Raw genomic sequence first — 20924 nt, forward strand, 5'->3', positions numbered from 1 at the left:
CCCCCCAGCCAGCCCCTCCCCCAAGCCACTATCAGTGGAGGGAAGAAAGCGCGCCCCCCCCCCCCGAATAGCCAAATGGGTCATTTCCGCTCCAGATATGTAATGCCAAATATGCTGGCCAGAGAGAGCCTAGAGTTCACACCCCCCTCCCGGAATTAATCCCGGGACCCAGCATTTCACGGAGAGCAAGTGGATTTCCCAGACAAGAACCCCCTTCCTTAGGGGTCTCTCCTCTGCTGTGCGCCCGGGAACCCCCACCCCCGGGGGTCTCCAATCCCATCCATCAGCCCCGATGAAGCATTGATCGCATCTCATTTGATCTGATTGCCTTTTAACCAGCTCTCAGGCTTCGCTTCCAATCCCCCCTGCCCACCCCAGAGGCCCGGCTGTAGTGGGGGGAGAAAATAAGATCACAATGTTTATCCCTGAACTTTACATGTATGAGGGGCAAAGATATTTATGCCCTGCCTAACTTATTGTGAAGGGGCGAGATCGGAAAATACTTTATAAAAAGAGGGATTGGAACAGATTTAATTCCCCGGTTGTTATGCAACGCTTCCCAAAACAACTCTGTGATTTGGGGCCAAAAGAACCGTTTACAGGGGATTCGATTTGGGTGACTTTCATTTTAACATCCTGTTTTTCCTCTGGCTGGGGGACAAGGCTTCTGTTTGCTGACGTTTCTACCCCGTGTGCAACAATGAAATTTACAACTCTGAATGGAGCTCCCCAAATTGTTACCAACAGCCTTTGATTTTAAACCACGGAACAGGGGCGGGATCTCTTAATTCGTCTTCCACGTGATGCATCGAACCAAAAAATCGGTTTGCTCCCCCCCCCCTTCATAAAACATCCCTTTGTGTTTTCTTCTCCGCCCCCCTTAAGACTTTGTTTGTTTGTTTAAAAAGAAATCTTCCTGGGGAAATTTTAACTAAAGCCCAGCATTGAATAAATAACTGTGGGGGGTGGTTCAAAAGCAGGGTTGGGTCATTTCAATTCCGCTCGAATCAGAAATTTGGGAAGCCAGATGACTCCAATCGCAGGTGGTTTAAAATTAATCCGTCACCAGAGAGCAATAAACGGGAAAACAATCAAAGGCGCCCCCCACCCCATTAATTTCAGATCCTCCTAGGAGCAACTGCCCATGACTGAGTATTTTGGGAGAGGGTCCCTCACGATTCCCTTCCTCTACCCCTAACAGTGGTACCCCTGCTCTCTCCTCTCCTGGGGGAGGGAATTGGCCGAGAAAGGTTTAAAGTGCCAAGCAGGAATGAAGCGGGAGAGCTCTCATTTTAAACAGGTCAGCTAGAGTCCTGCCGATCATCTCCCAGCCAAACTGACTAGAGGCTGGGGGGGGGGGGAGAGGGTACAGCGGTTAATAGTGTCCTGAAGGCGGTGGAGTGGAGTGCAAAGGGGGGTTGGGAGGGGTCATTCATTTTTTTTTTTTTTTTTTTTTTTTTGGTCTTGACAGGTGGTTTCTGTCCGTGATTGGCCTGCTGTGGGGTTTGCACTCGCAGGCAGCCTCCCCCTCCCTTAAAACAAAAATCCCTCTTGGAATGTATAATTATTAGCAAGGGGGGGAAAGTAACTGAGTCAGGTGGGGGAGGGGGAGGAAGGGGACACGTGAAACCCACACTCTGATAAAACAGAGCCATGGATGTCTAGGCAAGGCGGGCTCCCCCCCCCCCCCCCCGGCTTCAGCAGGCGTGATGAAGTAGGAAAAGGGGGAAAGTGAAATTAACCAGGGCTGTCCCGCAGCAGGCAGCATGGCAGAAGGTGACTCCCCCACCCCCACCTCCGGGAGGGGGGAGAGCTCAGGGGTGTTGTCGAGGCGGGAGAGAAGGAGGAGGCATGGCTCTAGGGGTTGCTATTGTCTCTTAGAATTTGGGATCCTTGGAAAGCCCTTGGGCCCTCCCACCGCTATTGTTGGAGTGAAGATGTAGCACGCTGAGTCCTCTTTTGGGGGCTGAGCTGTGGTGACACCCTCCCGGCTGGCTGCAGAGCGGAGGGGATTCCGGCCGCAGCTCAGGCTTTTGCAAAGGGGGTGCAGGATGGGTTCCGTTTCTAACCAGCAGTTTGCAGGTTCGGTGCCGCTTCATTACAGCCTTGGTCGATTTGTGGAGGGGGGGGGGGAGATTCACCGCTACCAAAAATGGTCTGTTTTGTTTGTTTCAGCTTTGTGGGAAGAATCCACTCCTGGGTGCTTTAGATCTAGCAACTCACTAAACGAACGATTGCTTTCCCCCCCGTTTTTTCCTCCGGCGTGCGGGGGGTTGGGGGGGGGAGGATAGTAAATGAAATCAGTGCATCACTGCAACATGTGCTTTCCTCTGGGGTGAGAGTTGGGAGGTTGTGGGCTTTTGGGGGGATTTTGTGAAGACTGGGCGAATCTAGCAGCTGGGAAGGGGGGCGGGAGTGGAGAGGGTGCCTTTTAAAATGGGAGATCAGCTGATTTTGAGAGGCAAAAACTTTTCGAGGGGGATTTTTCTTTTATTTCGCACCATTTGGGGGAGGAGGGGGTTCAGTCCCTCTGTCTCTTGGATCTAATCGAGGTTAATTGCAACTGGCTTCGATCAGCATAACAAAATTATCCTTCTAGGGACAGGAGATTGATTCCCCCCCCCCAAGACCCCCTTGCGATCAGACTTGGGTGACCCGTACTTCATGTCGGGGTGGGGGTTCGGTGCATTTGCTTTAGATTTGGGGGAGAGGGAGACTCCCCCGCCCCCCAAAGGAGCAAAGGCTCTGGCGGTTTCTCTAAGGCGAGTGTGGAGCCGCCTGGCTTGGTGCGCGCAGCTGGATTGCAAGCAGCAGCCGCCAGGAAGAGTCCTAGGGAATCGGGGGTCTCAGTAGTGGGGGGCCCCCTCCGGGGGGAGGGGAAGGGCAGGGGCTGCAGAGGGAGCCTCGATCATGCTCCTATGGGCGCTCCAGCCGCTGGTCCCCATCTCCGCACTATGGCGAAGGCGGCTCTCCTGGTTCCTTCTCCCCTAGCTCAGTGGGTCTGGCTTGGATGTTTCCAGGTGGCTGTGCGAAGACGGGCGAGGAGCCCGCGGGAGACTCCCCCAAGCCAGACGGGGAACCCCAGCCCCTCCACGGCTCCGGGATCTGCAAATGGTTCAACGTGAGGATGGGCTTCGGTTTCCTCTCCATGACCAGCAAGGAGGGCACTGCCCTGGACGCCCCCGTGGATGTCTTTGTGCACCAGGTAAGACTGGGGGGGGGGGGGGGGGCTTCTCCGAGGCCAGCGTGGGTCCAGGGGCTTTTCAGCCTCCTCCGCCGGTCCCTGGGCAGGGCGGTGGGGCTGGGCGGTTTACGGCCTAGGAAGCTGGCAAAGATTTCAGCTCAGCCCTGGGGGCAGCCCGCTCTGAGTGGGGCGGCCGGGGGCATTCCCACCCCCGTGCTGGGGGGGAGAGGTGCGTTTGGACATGGGGGAGTCCCCTGCATTGGGGCTCCTGCTTTGTGAAGCCTCTTGGGGAGGGGGTAGCTCCAGCCAGTTTCTGAGGCTCCCTCCCCGCAACATCTCAGGCCAGCTTCATCAGCCCCACGAGTGGGGGGGCGGGGAAGGGGATCCCCATGCCACGCTGGGCCTGCAGGATTGCGGCCTTGCCTCGGGAGCTTTGGGATTAGCGCTTGTTCCTTGTGATTGTTTTTGCCTCCTCTCTCCCTTCCCACTTCCTCAGTCCCGTGGGGACCGGGGGACTGGTTCGCCAGGGCCAGCTAGTTGGGGGATTTGGGGACGAGCTTCCCCTCCGGAGTACCTCCAGGGAGCCAGCCCTCCTGCAGCGTATGTAAAAGGGATACCTGCTTGATCCCATTTTCTGTCCACAATGGCTCATGTGGGAGCCCATAAGGCTGGGCAGGGAGCTGCTATAGGCGTTGAGAGGCTAGGGCTGGGGGCTGGCTGGAGAGGGTTTTGTAGCCAGGCACCCTCCTGCTTAAAGTGGGGTGGAAAGTGCTCCCCTCCGGGTACTGGAAGTAGAAATAATGTCCCGGGGCCTGCATGGATTGTGGGAGGGGGAGTGGATGGAGGAAGAAGTGGGCTGAGAGATGGGGGGCCAAGACAGTGAATTAGAATAGGCTTCCCACCCCATTCCAAAATGATGGAATCACTCACACGCTCATTGGGCTACAGGGCACAGGTTAAAACACTTTGTGCCCTGACTGTGGTATGATTAGGTCTCATCTAGGAGAGAATCATGTTTTTAGAAACCCCGACCCCCACGCTGTGGCTGTTAACAATGGGCAGTGCCCGTTGACCGTGTCCACACTGAAGTTAAAAATCATCCACCTTTTGATCCCTCTGGTGTAACACGGCTGTGTCCTTAATGTGCTGTAAAATGGGATTGGAGACAAAAATCTAAGCCGGTCAGAGACGGGTTCTAGCCCCGGCACTACCTAGGCTGAGACCATTTCTTCGCGTGGTGTGATGGGGTCTCCTTTCTCTGCCTCTAAAGAGGCAGAAAAATCTTACAACCCCCACCCCCAGAAAAGTCCTCCTCCACAGTATGGAGGGAACGGGGTGCAGGCCCAGTCTCGGTTTGCATCTGCATGTGACAGGCCTATGAAACCTGCGATCTGGGTGAATGCCAATCTAGGGAAATGGTCGTGGGCATCTTCTGTGGCACCAGCTTTTAAAAATCTCCCTGCCTGGGAGGGGCAGTGACTCTGCTAGCCTCAACCATAGGCCCTGGAACTAGGCGGGGTGCTGCACCCCCTGGCTTGCAGTGGTTTCCATTATATCCAGGGTTTCCAGTTTGGTTTAATGGCTCTCAGCACCCCCACTGTACAAATTTCTCCAGCACCCCTGCCTGCAACCATTTCTGAGCCTTGTTGCAGCTAGAGTTCTGGTTCAGGAAAGCACTTTAAAGCATGTGCTTAAATCCCATTGAAGCCAATGGGACTCAAGTGCTTTGCTGAATCTGCTTCACACTGCAGCATAGGTGGTCTCTGGGGAAAGCCCTGGGGCCTGGTTCTGCATTTCTTAAGGTGTGTCTACACTGCAAGTGAAGGTGTGATTGTTACACGGCTAGGCGGCCGTGTATGTACCCAGGGTCCTCAATCAGCTTATACTCTGGATGCTAGCCTGTGCCATCCTGTCTACACTGCAGTTGTTACCCATGCCAGCTAGATTAAAGCTAGCACAGGGATGACTATCCATGCTGCAGTCCACCTTCACTTGCAGGGTAGACGTACCCTTAGAGATGTCTGCATGATCTCTGTTCTGGTTCTGCATCTTTCAAAGGCCTTAGCTACCCTGGGATTCAGGCTGACACAGGTTAAACACAGTCTGCACAGCCAGTGTGGACACAGTATAGCTGGCTAATAGTAGGGCTGAAGGGTAGCTGAATATGGATTGTGTTTGTTGTTGTAAACAACATGTTTGCTATTTGTTCCTAGATGGCACCAAAGAAACTTGTTCTCTTCATTGAAAAGCTGATGTGGTGCCTGTAGTGTAATATCCTGCAACAGAGTCGATCATTTAATGGACATTACGTTATGTGAAAACCACTGAAAAAGCGGAACTTAGAAATGGACATATTGATGGCTCCTGAATGTCATGAGACCTCCAGAAGAAAGGGTTCCTTCCGGGGGTAGGCAGAGTGCCATTGTTTAAAGAGTTCAGAACAGGGCTTTCCCAGAGTTCAGGGTGTTTCAAATGCAGGGTTTTGGTTATAACCTATCCCTGCTGTTGAGGAAGCTGTGTGTTGGAACCACAAGATTGAATGGAGGTGGGGTCTGGATTCTCTTTCACCTTCTGCTCCAGGAGGGAATGGCTCCTGCGGTCATGGCTGATGGGGAATGATATGGCAAATCCCAAAGTGAATGAACGTGGAAAACTGAGTTCTTTTAGCCTGGGAGAATGCAGTCAGGGATGTGGCGTGGTGTAGAACAGAAAGGAAACTGCTTTTGCTCTAATTACACAGCCCTTTAGATGCATACTAAACATTTGTTTGAGTTTGGAGGAGGTTGATTCAGATTGGCTGGGAAAACCCAGTTCCTGGGACTAGTCACTAGATCCAGTAAATGACAGTGCCAAGTTCTCTGTTAGAAGAAGCGACTGGATCTTTTGTGTGTGTGTGTGTGTGTGTGAGAGAGAGAGAGAGAGATTCAATGTGACTCCTGGCTAATGGAGTCTGGTAGGAATGCTCTGTTCTCCCCAGCATTTATGGCCCCCAGTCAGTCTAGTTTTCTGATTGCAGTCACTAACATTCCTGCACAAAAAAGAATTAGCCAGGGTGTGTCTGCCTGTTGTATCTCTCACAACCCACTATCTAGGAAAAAAGAAAAGGAGGACTTGTGGCCCCTTAGAGACTAACAAATTTATTTGAGCATAAGCTTTCCTGAGCTACTGCTCACTTCATCGGCTTAGTTCATACAGCTCACGAAAGCTTATGCTCAAATAAATTTGTTAGTCTGTATTCGCAAAAAGAAAAGAAGGACTTGTGGCCCCCTTAGAGACTAACACGGCTGTTACTCTGAAACCTATCTAGGAAAAGGCCACAAACTTCCTTAAATCACCCAAGATGGGGTCTGGACAGCCCTTAATCTGAGCCAGTGGTTCTCAACCTATTTACCACCGCAGGCCCTCTTTTTTTATGCAGGCCGCATCCACACAGCATATAGGCTACCTGTATGGCCCTGAGGATGTCACATGGGCCGCAGCTGTGTGCTGATTGGGCCGTGGGTTGAGCAGTTCCTGTGACTGTTCGCACACTTAGGCTATGTCTACGCTGCCATCTACAGCCGTATAACTTATGTCACTCAGGGGTGTGAATAAGCCACTCCCCCCTTGAGTGACATAAGTTACACCGACCTAAGCGCTGGTGTGGACAGTGCTAGGTCAGCGGGAGAGCTTCTTGCACTGAGCAGCTACTGCCTCTGGTGGAGGTGGATTAATGAAGTGGAGGAGAGCACTCTCTTCTGTTGGCTGAAAGCAGCTGTACTGGAGAGCTTACAGTGGCGCAGCTGCAAATTCTCCAGTGTAGCCATAAACTTAGAGGGAGTTGGTGGAGAGCTGGTATGTTCAAGAAACTTATGTAAGTGACTGAGTAGACCTTTTTTGTGGGGGTGGAGGGGAGAAATAGGGTCAAGGGTAACGTTGATGTCCAAATGGCTACTCCCCAGCTTGCATGCTTCCTGCTTTAATTGTGTGTTAGCATTAAAGGGAACAAGACGCTTCCAGGTTAGCCTTTGAGGTGAGGGAGTTGTGCCTGTGGGGCAACTAGATGGCTTCAGCTTGATGATGGTCTATAGAGCCGTTCGTCTCAAGGTTACTGGTTCAAATCCAGCCCCAGGTTGGTAGTAATAGAAAGTCATTACTAGCCAGTGGCTACTTGGCCTGTGTGAATTTAATCTGGAACTCAGTCCAGTTGTCTGGCTTCTCCCAAAACACCACTGGGATGGCACAAATTGGGGCCCCTTGTTCGCAGCCCCAACAGAGAAGCCAAGGAGAGCATGGAGAATGAATGTCTCCTCTCATCCCCAGGAGTCATCCCTTGGGACAAGGTTGAGACACGTTTCAGAAACGCAAAGGAAACTTCTACTTCCACTGTGTATGCCTTGCTATGAATAGAGGATGTTGGGGCTGTCAACCCAGCACCTTTCTTGACCACTACATAGCTGTGTATTTCGAGACCTTCACCCCAAGGAATGGTGTGGGAGTCAAGTCAGTGATGGGCCATAATCCAAAGTATCCAGAAGAGGACAGAAAAATGGACAAATCCAAGCAATGAGGTATCTGGGGAGGTGATGAGAATAGGGGTGGTATCAGTCTGCCATGGGGTACCTCCACAATGCCCCAAAACCAGCTTAACCGGCTGCAGTGTCCTGGATAACCCGCTCCTTCCCCTCTTCATTTACATATGTGAATGATGACCCACAGGAAGTAACTGTGGGAGAAAGAAGGGAATTGGCCTCTTTAGATCTATTAAATCACTTTATTACAGGAACCAGGTTTGAATGGCCCTTCCCGGCAGGGGGTGAGTCTCCCTCTCTCTCTCCCCCTTTATCTGATCACAAAGAGATTAAAATCTCTGCAGGACAGGCGACTAACGGGGCTCCTCCAGGGCTGCCTTGTGAGCTTAAAATGAGGCATTCAGGTCAAATCTCCCAGCCTTCCCCAGGCACTGGAGATGGATTCATTTGGGGGCCTCTGAGGAGGCAGAGGGGATGAAGCACGTAGGAGCAGAGTTGGCCTTCAACCAGGATGCCAAGAACTGAGATGCTGGGTCCGTTCCCCTGCTGGTGTAAATCAGCAGACTCCTTTGAAGACAATGGAGCAGCACTGATTTACACCCACCGATGAGAGAGCTGCTCATGGGGACCCTGACCAGCTGTAGAGTCCCAACAGCAGGGTTTAGTTTGGGAGTTTTATTTGGAAAGGTGGCTGGAGTGGTGCATCCCCAGCAGTGGTTAGCACTCCCCAGCAGAAGGGGTGGGTTGGATCCATCTGGCAAGACCAATTCAAGCCCAGAATAGAAAGGAACCCATGAACTAGCCTCCTGGGGGAAAGAAGAAAACACAAACACATGGAACTTGAAGTGGGTGCAGGCCCAGGGTAGTCCCCGCTAGCCCCCAAGGCAGCAAGAGTTACCAGCAAAAGGGGAATTGAAACACATTCAAGGCAAATGCCCTGATTGGTACCATGGTTTGCAGCCTCAGCTGAGAGTCCAAGGACTGAATGGGCCATGGAGACTGAACTCCTTTCCCAAGCCACAAAATAGTCCTCATAGCAAAAGACTGAGGCATGTTGGCAGGGCACTAGGGGGGAGGCTGGCACTGCTGCCCTTCTTGTGGGGGCTAAAGATTTCATCTCCAGGCTGTCAGTGGGGCACCCTAGCTACAACAAAGAACCGGGAGTCCCGAGCTCCTCTCCTGCCTTTGTCACTGACTGGCTTGGTGAGCTCAGGCCAGTCATTCCCCTTCTCTGTGCCTCTGTTTCTCCATCTGTAAAAACAGAGAACAGTTCTCTTGCAGGATTTTATATCCCATCTGTTGCTATGCATCCGATGAAGTGGGCTGTAGCCCACGAAAGCTTATGCTCGAATAAATTTGTTAATCTCTAAGGTGCCACAAGGTACTCCTGTTCTTTTTGCGGATACAGACTAACACAGCTGCTACTCTGAAACCTGCCTGCCTGCCTCTTAGGGTGTGGTGAGGCTTAATATTTGGGAAGAGCTTTGAGAGCCTCAAATAAAACTAGTGAAAGTAAGCTCGGTGTACTACAAAAACAAACCCACTCGAGTCTTAAAACAGAAAGCTGTTTAAAAACGGGCTCAGAGAAAAGCCTGAGGAATGTCTGGAAGCCCCAAATTAAATTCCCAAAAGGAGAGAACAGAAAGGGAATAGTTAACTCTGGGCGGGGGGAAAATTAAACTAACCTGAACAATTAACGTTTTGTGCGTCCCTTAAAACAACCACATTAGGAAAATCATCCTGGTCCCTAACCCCACATCTCAGAGTCACGTTTCCCAAAGAAATCACAAGGATTAATAATCCCCTGGAATTTTATGTACTTTACTGTTACTGATCTGATAGCAGGGCCCCCTATTAGCCAGAGAGTCGGGACTCTGCAGCTCTCTGGGGACCCTCAGCTTCCCAGCATGCTGTGTGACTGGTAGTGTGGTTTGAAGGGCAGGATGCTGTACTCCGTATAAAGCAATTCCCACCTCCCCCGATCTTGAGGCTCCATGTAGAGGCTGAACTTTAATTTAAACTCGGAGGTGAGTGTGTAGGGTGGTGGATCCCATGGATAATTCATCCGGAGTCTCTTTGGGTTGCTGATTTCTAGGCTGCCGTGGCCTTATAAAGCTCAGTCTTGAATGGGAGCAGGAGCGTGTCCTGAAAAATCAATAGCAAAACTCTGACTTATTTAATGCTGGTATTACGGTAGAGTGCAGAGGCCCAGCCAGGATCCTGGGCCCATTGTACTGGGCACCGTATACACATGAAGATGTGGTCCCCACCCAAAGAACTTACTATGGGAACAAGTTCAGGCCCTTAAACACAGGGCCTATTGTTATCAGTGCTGGATTTATCGCAGCTTTGTGCCAAACATGTTCTTCCACTGCTGGGGAAAATAGTCCCTCCCCTGAATACTGCTGTGGTGGGAAGAGTGGAAAATACACGTATTGGATTAGCAACGTTACTGTGGAAAAATGAAAGCCTGTTGGCCAAGGATACATGAGTGTTGAGAAGCTGCAATGAAGTGGAGGAACCTCTCGGCATGTTTATCAAAGGGGAATGCTAATGCGTATCCAGAGAAACTCAAGTGATAAGAATTTTAAAAGAATTTGGTTCTTGCTATCTAATAAGGATAGCACTTTGGCCGTTTTGTTTTTTACCTCCAGAGAACTCTTCCCGGCAGGGCTTTGTGATATTGTATCATGCGGGCATCTGAATCCCATTCCTATGGTTCAAGGAATGGCAATTTTTCCCTGCAGTTCAGATCATGGGTTAGACAGGCATGTCCTCTGGAAAGGAGACAGTGTTGTCTAATAATTAGAGCAATGCGGAACTGTGAGTTGGGACTCCTGGGTTCCATTTTTCCAATTTCTCGCTCTCTGAGAGCTTTGAGGAACCTTGTAAGATGTGCCACTGGAGGGCAAAGTATTTATTAATTTGAAAAAGAACTATATTGTATGAGGCTGCTGATACTGGGGTCCATTTGTGCGAGGCACTCTAGGTACACGTAGAAAGAGACACTCCCTGCCCCAGAGAGCTTGTAGTCTATACAGACAAGACAGATAAATGGTGGGAGAAAGGTAGCCCTGTTATCCCCATTTTACAGATGGGGAAATTGAGGCTCAGCAAAATTGTAAATTGACCACGATCACAGGGGAAGTCCATGACAGGAGACCAAGGTTGAGCTGTCAGCTCAGAGTTCCAGCCCAGCGCCTTTACCACAAGACCAACACCAGAGCAGTTTACGCTATTCAGACTGAACAAATAGATCTGCATTCTTTTTTGGTCTTTGTTCTACATTACAGCTGGTGTTACTTGTGGACAGGTGTATTGCTATAGACACCGGTGGCTTTTGATGAAAACGTTGCACCAGAGGAGCTCCTCGGTGCTAGCCATGGGAGCACTGGTGGAGCCCAGCTGCCGTGTCCTGTACGATGGTGTCGTCTACTCTTACTCCATGCGTTCCTAGGCAGCGCAGTGGTACAAATGGCTGAGTCCTGTCTGCTCTAGCACTTCCACTTCCACTGGGGACACCAACGGTGGAACAGACCTGATAACTCTTGGTGTAGATGAGACCTTGGGGTGCATCTGTAGCAGGAAAACTGAGGCCTATAGTGGTCCATTAATGGCAATAGCAGTGTAGACAGGGGTCTTTACCATGATATTGTCTACTCTTGCTCTCAATTGGACAGAACCTGTTACGCTTTGATTGGAGCATTGTTTCCTGACCCAGTTGTGGAAGACGCTGGCCCACCCGTTCTCGCGATCACACCTGTCTTAGAACCTGCTGCCTCCAGGCATGGCCGGCACAAGTCGCTCCTGTTGTGTCGTGCGTGGTCCCTTACGCAGTATGCCGATATTCTTCACTGCTGGCTTGGGAACCCTCCATTCTTTCTATTTAAATAAATTAAAAGGGACAAACTACCAGGTTGGTCCAATAGTAAAACCAGTCCCAGGGCAAGCAAGCTCCGTGGGGCAGTTTGTTGTGCGCCTAGCACATAGGGGCCCCCCCAGACCAGGGACCCAAGGTCCTACTGTAGTTCACAGAAAGCCCAACCTGAAGCGACGCTGTGCTTAACTTTCCATGAGTTTGAAGCCAGTGACCATGCGAGCTCTTACACACCTGAGTAACTTTACTTCAGCGAGTAGTCCCATTAGCCTTGTAACTCCCAACAGGTACAGCTCTTCTAGCAGAAGCTGTCGTGTAGATAAGGCTCGGGTCTCTTGTACAATAGCACCTAAAAGCTGCAGCTCAGATCAGAGCCCCGTTATGCCATGCACAAAATAGACCAGCGAGACACAGGAATATTATTCCCGTTTTACAGACTGGGGGGGGAAATGAGGCACAGAAACTGACTCACTCATGGTCCCACAGGGGCACGCAGAGACATGCCAGCAGGAGCCAGCTGCTTCTGGGAGCGTTGTGGGGCCATGGCAGGCAGGCAGCCTGCCTGAGCGCCCCACTACACTGCTGGACTTTTAGCGGCCCGGAGATTGCGAGGGGACAGCCAAAGAGCCTGGCAGGCTGGACAGAAATGTTAGAAGGGCCGGATCTGTTCAGTGTAAATAACCTGGCTGGGATCATGCCCAGAATTAACAAGGGGCATCTTACCAGGACAGATTTTTCAACAGCTGATTTTGTTTTCTGGTGGCCCCAGCTCCTGATTCTACAGCCTGATGGTGCTTAATAAAGGTCTGGAAATTGCTAATGTCTAGTGAATGGAAAAGATTAGCTTGTGATCTTAACTCATGGTTGTAGTTCGCTAATAGGGAGAAATGATTCCCAAATAGGCATTTGAATTCTGAAGTGAACTTCCATTTGGCTGTGTTGTGACTCTTGTGATCCCCTTCTGTGAACATTTAGAGCTGTGGTTCTCAACCAGGGGTACATAGATGTCTTCCAGGGCGTACAATCATCTAGATATTTGCCTAGTTTTGCAACAGGCTACGTAAAAGGTACTAGTGAAGTCAGTACAAACTAAAATTTCATACAGACAATGACTTCTTTATACTGCTGTATACACTGAGATGTAAGTACAATATTTATATTACAATTAATTTATAATTATATGGTAAAAATGAGAAAGGAAGCAATTTTTCAGTAATGTGCCATGACACTTGTATTTTTATGTCTGATTTTTGTAAGCAAGTAGTTTAAGTGAGGTGAAACTTGGGGTACCCAAGACAAATCAGACTCCGGAAAGGGGTACAGTAGTGTGGAAAAGTTGAGAGCCACTGATTTAGGGGATCAAGCTTTCTACCCTGAGCAGGGTTAGAGAATGCAGTGATGTGATTGCCAGAACTTTGTCTGCGCTGCCAGTGTGGGTCTGCCACTGGTAAAGCTGCAGCCACTGGGAATTATAGGGTGTAGAGATTGCCACTGAGCACAATGGGACTCTGCAAGGGAGTGAACTAGGTGTTTGCTGGCATCTTGGAGGCTGATCTGCAATGTGCCGAGTTAGACTTGGAGTCGTTATAAGGGAATCTGCTGATATCCAAGCTATTCTGAATGGGGAAATGCACCTTTGTACCTCTCTATTTTGTTTGTGAAGTATTGCTGGGATTAATAAGGCAGTGTGTTGTGTTCCAAAAAGAGCAGACTTGTCCCATTTCAAAAAGAGCTCTGAGCTCCTGTTTCTGTCTAAATTTTAAACTGATCACTGCAGGCATCTCCCTTCCCCCACCACAAACTCTCAAACCCGTGGGGGGTGGGAGAAAACGCCCTTAAACGTTCTCCAAGATAAAATGACTCCAAACAAATGGAATCTCTTCACGCCTCTTTTTTTAGAGCAAGGCTCAAGTCAAACCTAGAAAAGTCTGGATGTGAGCTCTGGAATGGACTTCTTGGGTCATAAAGTCCAGGTCCCCTATGCCAGGGATTCTCAAACTTCATTGCACCGTGATCCCCTTCTGACAACAAAAATTACTGCACAACCCCAGGACTGAAGCCTGAGCCCACCTGAACTCTGCTGCCCCATGGGGGAGGACCAAAGCCCAAGCCCCACCCCAAGGGCTTCAGCCCCAGCCAGGGGGCCTGTAACCTGAGCCCCGCCACCCAGGGCTGAAACCCAAGGGTTTTGGCTTTGGGGCTCAGGCTTCAGCCCTGGGCCCCAGCAATTCTAAGCCAGCCTTGGCAATTCCATAAAAACAGGGTCACGACCCACTTTGGGGTCCTGACCCACAGTTTGAGAGCCCCTGCCTTATGCTAATGCCTCCATTATTAACATACCCCCAAACCCTGACTTAAAAGTCAGCCAGGTCAGCACCCAAACTGGAACAGAAATAAGTAGATTGGTGGTAACACACAGCAACATAACTGAAGGTACAAGTATGTATTTGTGTGGACGTTCTTATTTTGAAACAAGGATGCCCTATCTTTATTTAACTTAAATCAGTTTACAAAAAAAAAAAATCGGTGTAGGGCTTGTCCATAGGGGGAAGCTATTTTGGAATAAGGAAGGATGTGAATTTAAATGCTATAGCTATTCCAGAAAAATTCCCCATGTGGACATTTATTCGATAATAGATATTCTGGTCAATTTTCCCATTCGGGTAAGCCCTTGGGTTACTCAGAATAAGGCGCTTGCTCCAAAATAAGTGTTTGACACACAATTTTCACCAAAATAGCTAAAGATGCAAACTGAAAATGTTGTACTTATTTCTGTCCCAGTCTGTGTGTAGACAAGCTCTTAGAAAGAAGCTGCTTCTCTCTCTCAGCTTTATATTTTCTCAGGCAATGGAAAAATTTGCCAAGTGATTCAGGGAAGACATTAAAAATCCTATTCACATAAATAATCCCTCCTTGCTTATGCAGCCCATGCAGATGAACACCCAAATCATTCCTTAGCCATGGAAGAGAATCGGTGGCAACATTTCAATACTGAGTGCCGGGGCTGAAAATACAAGCAGGTTGTGTTGAATGGACTGATCTCACATGCAGGTTTGATCTAGGCTAGGCAGACCGTGGTTAACGTTGCTTGTTTTCTTCCTAGCATGACTGTAACTTCTGTCAGTGGTGGTACCAGTTGTGCTACGTAGCCTATGCTACGTTAGAGGGTTAACCGTATCACCGGCCCCATGGAAAATCATGAGTCCGATCCCCAAAATCTTCATGATTTTTAAAATCTATTTGGGGTGCTTTTTATTTGCCTTCTGTTTCTTCAGCCTTTAGGGCTCATGTTTTCAAACTTTTCTCCACAGCCAGGGGGGTGGGAAACTTACCTGACCATACATTAAATTTGAAATTGTCACATAATCTCCTGACTCCAGGAGCTGGAGCTTTAAGAAAAAACACAAATTTCACAAGATTTGAGATAAAACTGTGAGTTGGCAACTCTGAGTCAGGCCAGTGTGGGCTGCTGTCGCTGTCCTGCTAGCCCAAGCAGTGCAAATTTCAGAGCCCACAGTTGTGGTGACTAATCCTGACACCATGGTCCTAAAACGAACAAACCTGTGCGAGTTGATCTGGACTCGCAGAGTATGTCTGTGCTGCAGTAAAACACCCACAGCTGGCCCATGTCAGCTGGCGCAGGCTGTGGGGCTATCGAATTGCAGTGTAGATATTCGGGCTCGTGGCGGGGGAGGGCCCCAGAGCCTGGGCTCCAGCCCGAGCCTGATCGTCTACGCTGCAATTGTATATCCCCGCAGCCTGAGCTTTGTGAGCCCGACATGGGCCAGCCACAGGTGTGTCGTTGCAGTGTCGGGGCACCCTGGCATGCTCTTGGTGCAAAGCATGAACCCCACAAATATGTGACAAGTGGAATAAGTTTCAACAGGGATGTGGGATAAGAAACAAGCCCCTCTTCAGTTTACCCACCCAAGCTAGGCGGTGAACACGTTCAAGGAAAGGAGGAGCTACCTTCTGGTTCTGAGATTAAGAATGTGGTGTGCGCCCAGGAGTCATGAGAAGCTCTTTCGAGGGGCTTTGCAGCTCTGACTCGAGCAGACTTGGGCTACCATTTTCCCCCCTGCAGGGAACAATCCTGCACTGAGTGACGAAGCTGGGCCGGCTGTGGCCACGCAGGTCTTCCCTGTGGCTTTCTCAACGTCCTTGTCAGAAAATTAGCAGCATCCTTCCTTGCTGCTGACACTAGAGAGGGGGCTGTGTCTGAAAGTCATTTCTGGCATTTATCATCTGGGTGGGGGTAGGGCCTAGGAGCCCCACATAGACCAGGGCTCCGCTGTGCTAGGCTGAGACCAAGGGCCAGTTGCAAAGTGGGGACTTTGATCTGAACTTTAAGCATGGGAGGAGCAGGGCGGGTCTAGATCTGGATCATTAGTCTGAGCCCATCTCCTCTTCAGTTTGCCGGTCAAGCACGGCTTCCCTCCCGGAGCCGGCCTTGATACAGTCTGGGCACTAGCATGGGCAGGGCCATGCTGTTCCAGACCAGCCTGAGCCCTGCTCTGACACAGCTTTTGTGTACATTCCCCTCGAGCATGAACCAGGGCTGTGTAGGGGAAATGGCCCTGCCTCGCCCCCAGATTGAAGGGTCTTTCTGCCTCCTCCCCCCAAAGCCAGGGTTTGTGTGCCCTGTAAGAAATGGGGAGAGGTAGGAAGGAATCCTGGCTGTCCACAAGAGCTGGAGCGCAGTCCCACGCTTGTCTTTGTTCCTTCCCCAGCAGGCCCTTACCCCAGTGATTGAACAGCAGGAGATGGGAAGGCATTTAGGGCTCACAACTAGCACAATTCTCATTAAAGCCTCCTTCCTCTCTTAGGTCTCTTCCTATCTCTCTATCTCTCTCCCATTCCTGCAGGGTGGGGGGAATGGGGTTGGGTAATCCATGGCCCCGCTGACTACCTACAGATTCCCCCCCACGTCACATCTGCTCACCCACAGGGTTCCTGGCTGGGGTGGGGAGCCGTTGAAAAGCTCCTGTGGGAGCCTGCCAAGACTGAGCTGTATTTGCTCTGAGTACAGCTCCCCTTCCGCCTCCATCTGCAGGACTATGCACACTGCCTCTAAGTCATATCTTTGTGCTCCGAGCTGGGGCTCAGAGCCAGAGGTGGGACCCTGTCTACACTGATTCTGGAACACTGGTTTAGAAGGAATAAGGCTCTGGGATTCTGGCCAAGCTGGTGGAGCTTACCAAAGCTGTCTGGGTTCTGTAGCTAAGCAAGGTTCCAAGACCATTGAACAGAGGTTCTCTCTGCTCTTTTCTCTCCCTCTGGTCCCCATGAGAGTGTTCAGCAAATGATTGACACTGTGCACAGAGCGCTGTAAGGGTGCTTGGCCCTTGATAGACCAGTAAGAACAGGTCCCTGCAGAGTTTGTGATAGAAATTTAGACAGAATGCGACGACCAGTTGTGGTGAGGGACAGGAGGAGCACAAGGCTGTATGTAGAGCTGGGGCGGGGAAGGACTTTTCTTATTACATGAAAACTTTCAAGATTCCAAAAATTTTCCTGTCCTGAATGGGGCCAAAAAGTCAATTGCAAACTTTCACCAACTGAAAATCTGGGGGGAGGGAAATCCTTCAGGTTGGGTCAATCAAGATGTTTTGTTCGCATTTTGATCTTTTACTATAATTAGAGGTTTCAGAGTAACAGCCGTGTTAGTCTGTATTCGCAAAAAGAAAAGGAGGACTTGTGGCACCTTAGAGACTAACCAATTTATTTGAGCATAAGCTTTCGTGAGCTACAGCTCACTTCATCGGATGAGCTGTAGCTCACGAAAGCTTATGCTCAAATAAATTGGTTAGTCTCTAAGGTGCCACAGGTACTCCTTTTCTTTTTACTATAATTAGCTTCATTTGAAATGAAAAGTTCTTTTGAACCAGAAAACTGGATTTTTTTTTTTTGTTCTGACAATGGCAAAGCAAAACATTTTGACAATTTCAAATTTTTTTTTCAAAATCTTTTTTTTGAGTTGAAAAATTCACCAAAACCAACCTCTTCCTGGGGCCAGGTTCTGAAATCGGCATTTTCCAATGGGGCGGGGGCAAAATGGCTTCAAAAAATTGCATCCCATAAGCTTTCATGTAGCCTTAGAAATTCCTGTGCTAGATAAAGAGACTTGCTTTGCATGCACTCACTCCATATTTAATTTTATTTATTTAAGGATTTTAAGGGGTTGATTGTTGTATCTATATTCTGGATTTACACAGGACCGTTTAATCCAGAGCCTGTCAGCACTTTGCAAAGCACCCTTCCATGTGAAATAGGGAAGGATTATCTTCAATCGGTAAACTGAGGGGCTGAAATGTAAAGTGCCTTGCCCACGTCATGCGGCAAGTCAGTGGAAAGCCAAGACTAGAGCCCAGTTGGCTGATTCCCAGTCCTACACTCTGACTGATGGACAGTTTAACATATGCATGCCTTGCAGTATTAAAGGGGGAGATGGGCTGAGAAGCGGCCATGCCAGCAAAGACTGTTCAGGGGGTGGGTGAGTGCTGGGGGTGTGTATCCCTGCAAATCCTTTAGAGGGTTGTAGGCGGGAGAATTCTGAAGATCCGTGTGGTGGGGAGGGAAGGTTTGGGATGTGCTAGGGTAGGAGAGAAGGAGTCAGGGGGGCAGCGGGGGTGGTGGTTCCTGAGCAGTGCAAGGTCTGCAGTTTTGTATTCTCCCCACTGCTCTAGGTGGGCATAAGTAATGCATAATGCTCTACCAATTAAAAAGGCACATCCCAGCTCCAGGAAGCCTGCTTCTACTCCCATTGAATTCAGTGCGAGTCCTGCCATTGGCCTTAGCTGGTGCCATGAACAAAGGGATTGTCTCCTATGTTGAAAAGCAATGAAACGAGAAATAACTATTTTTCCTCATTGGAGCTACGCGCGTCCACCTACCATGACACTGAAGAGGTGCAAGAGCTTGGCCTTGTCTGCAGACTTGCTCTGCTCTAAGTAAAGGGGTGTTTCTTAAAGTGATGTACTCAATCTACGCAAAGCCTGGTGAGGGCACTCCTTTGGTTTGAGAGGCTTATCTCAATTTAGCTTAAATTGATTCCATACGCTAAACGGAACGGAGCCACTCTTAACTTTGGCTGCGTTTACACTACAGCCGATGTCGGCAGAACTTATGTTGCTCGGGGCTCTGAATAAACCACCCTCATGCCCGAGCGACATGAGCGCTTCTGCCAGTGTAACTTATGTGCACAGCTTCTCCCGCCAACATCGCTTGTGCAGCTGGCGGAGGTGTTTTTATGATGCTCTCCTGTTGGCACAGAGCATCTGCACCAGACGCGCCGGATCGGTACAGCTGCACCCACATATAGACGTGGCCTAAGTGTTTAGAACGGGTTTTGCATGGGTTTAACCAATCTTAAATTGAACTGATGTGATTTTTCTTGTGTAGATAAGGCCTTTCCGTGCAATTGACTTCTTTGCTTGAGGCCCCCACATGGCCGGGCTAATGATGTCTTGATTAGCTGAACGGTTCTCAGCGCTGTGCTCCCAAGAATGTCTCCTTGTGTCGAGTTGACTCCATGCCCTTGGGGGATGACTGCACTGTTGTAAGGCTGTGAACAAAGATGACCCTCTAGCATTAAAAGGCATCTCTTGAATGCATGTCAATTGATAATAAATGGTTGGATTAGAGCAGGGGACTGGACTCCTGAGTCAAATTGCCACCTCTGCCACTGCCATGCTCGGCAGTCTGGGGCAAGTCACTTACCCTCTGTGCACCTCATTTGTGAAGTGGGAACAAATCTTGCTGCCTTTCAGGGATGCTGCGAGGATTCGGGTTTGTGAGGTGCTCTGAGACCCTTCGGCCAAAGACGCAATAGAAGCACAGGCTGCTGTTTGTTTCCACTGCACCGGGACTCTCTAAAGTAATTTTAAAAGTTTTTTGTTTTGTTTTTTTTTGTTTTTTTAATGAAGAAAGCACCTTGGTTTTAATGGAGGGGAAATGACCTCTCCTTAGCGGCCAGTTGGGAATCAACAGTGAGCAGAGAGCTGCTTTTGTAGATTAGACTGTGAACTCTTCAGGGCAGGGGCTGTCTTTTTTTTGTGTGTGTTTGTACAGCGCCGAGCGCCACGGGGCCCTGGCCCATCGCTGGGGGTGCTAATGTATAACAGGAAGTGCTTCTGTGAGTTGAGGGCTCTTGATCACCAGCCAACGCATCCAATAGTAAGGGAACGCTCACACTTCCCATTGCAGCTGGGGTTTTTGGCAGAGGGGTGTGGGGACACAAGAGGGAGAGTTGACTGAGCCCCTTAACCCCTGTGTTTAAAATATCAGTTTAAATCCCATGAAAAGAAGGACTTGTGGCACCTTAGAGACTAACAAATTTATTTGAGCTTCAGCTTTCGTGAGCTACAGCTCACTTCATCCGATGCGCTAATAAATTTGTTAGTCTCTAAGGTACCACAAGTCCTCCTTTTCTTTTTACGGATACAGACTAACACGGCTGCTACTCTGAAACCTTAAATCCCCTGGTATGTCTTTGTATAACAGAGTGATGCCAATCAGAGGGTTGGGAGGACCCCTACTGAGCTGATTATTAAACTCTTTGCTAGCCACATAGTTGCATGGATTCCCTGTTCATTTCAGGATCCACTTCAAAATTTGCCGTCTTTGGCTTTTTAAACCTGAAGTGGCCTTTTCTCCTGATGGCCTCATGGCCCTCGTTTCTGCCTTCCCTTCCTTGTTCATCCTAGCACTGACCACTCCTCCATGCAGTCCCACCCTCCCGGGGGAGATGCTCCTGCTATGTAGAACAGCCTCCCTGAGTGTGTCTGGCTCTCCATCTTCGCTTGACTGTGCCTTTTAGGCTCTCGCTCTGTGTATTGTAACAAGCTGCACACGCTGCTGATTCCTTCTGGATCGACTCGGAGCTGATCAATTCCGTGTGTCATAGGCCCTGCACTGCTAATAGTTAATGGAGATTCTCCTTTTAGCTCAAGTGGCAGTGGCCTGTGCTTTTGGAGCACAAGGATTTGATTTCTATCCCTGCTGCATCCATGAAGTTTCAAGGCCTAAGGATAGCATCCTGTTGCTATTCTAGGCAGCTGTGAATTAGTGCAAACATTTTCTCTCTGTAAAGATGTGCTTTGTACTGTGAGAGTGCAGCATGTTAGTCTCTAAGGTGCCACAAGTACTCATGTTCTTTGAGACTCTAAGCGGCACTCATGTGGCTATCTTTCTCTAGGAGGCTCTCCAAACAGGTTCCATCAGAATTCAGCCTTCTGCAGTGGCCAAGTGAGTGACTTTCCCTCCCGTAATCTGTATGTAACTCACCGAGTGAATCTGTGAGTACTGTGGTGGAGGATTGTCACAGGATAAACTGTCTCCTCCTTGGATGGGA

The 20924-nt window shown here is 49.6% G+C and overlaps 1 protein-coding gene across 1 annotated transcript in view; it reads left to right on the forward strand.

The window, feature by feature from the left end:
* Positions 1-2017: 2017 nt before the first annotated feature.
* Positions 2018-20924, forward strand: part of LIN28A (lin-28 homolog A) — a 31409-nt gene continuing 12502 nt past the window's right edge. Inside the window, exons 1-2 of the mRNA XM_074934437.1 lie at positions 2018-2082; positions 3021-3205. Coding sequence (XP_074790538.1) covers positions 2052-2082; positions 3021-3205 — 216 coding nt within the window. The 5' untranslated portion in view covers positions 2018-2051. The remainder of the gene's footprint in view (positions 2083-3020; positions 3206-20924) is intronic.

Source organism: Natator depressus, chromosome 19, assembly GCF_965152275.1.
Source record: "Natator depressus isolate rNatDep1 chromosome 19, rNatDep2.hap1, whole genome shotgun sequence".
Classification (NCBI taxonomy): domain Eukaryota; kingdom Metazoa; phylum Chordata; order Testudines; family Cheloniidae; genus Natator; species Natator depressus.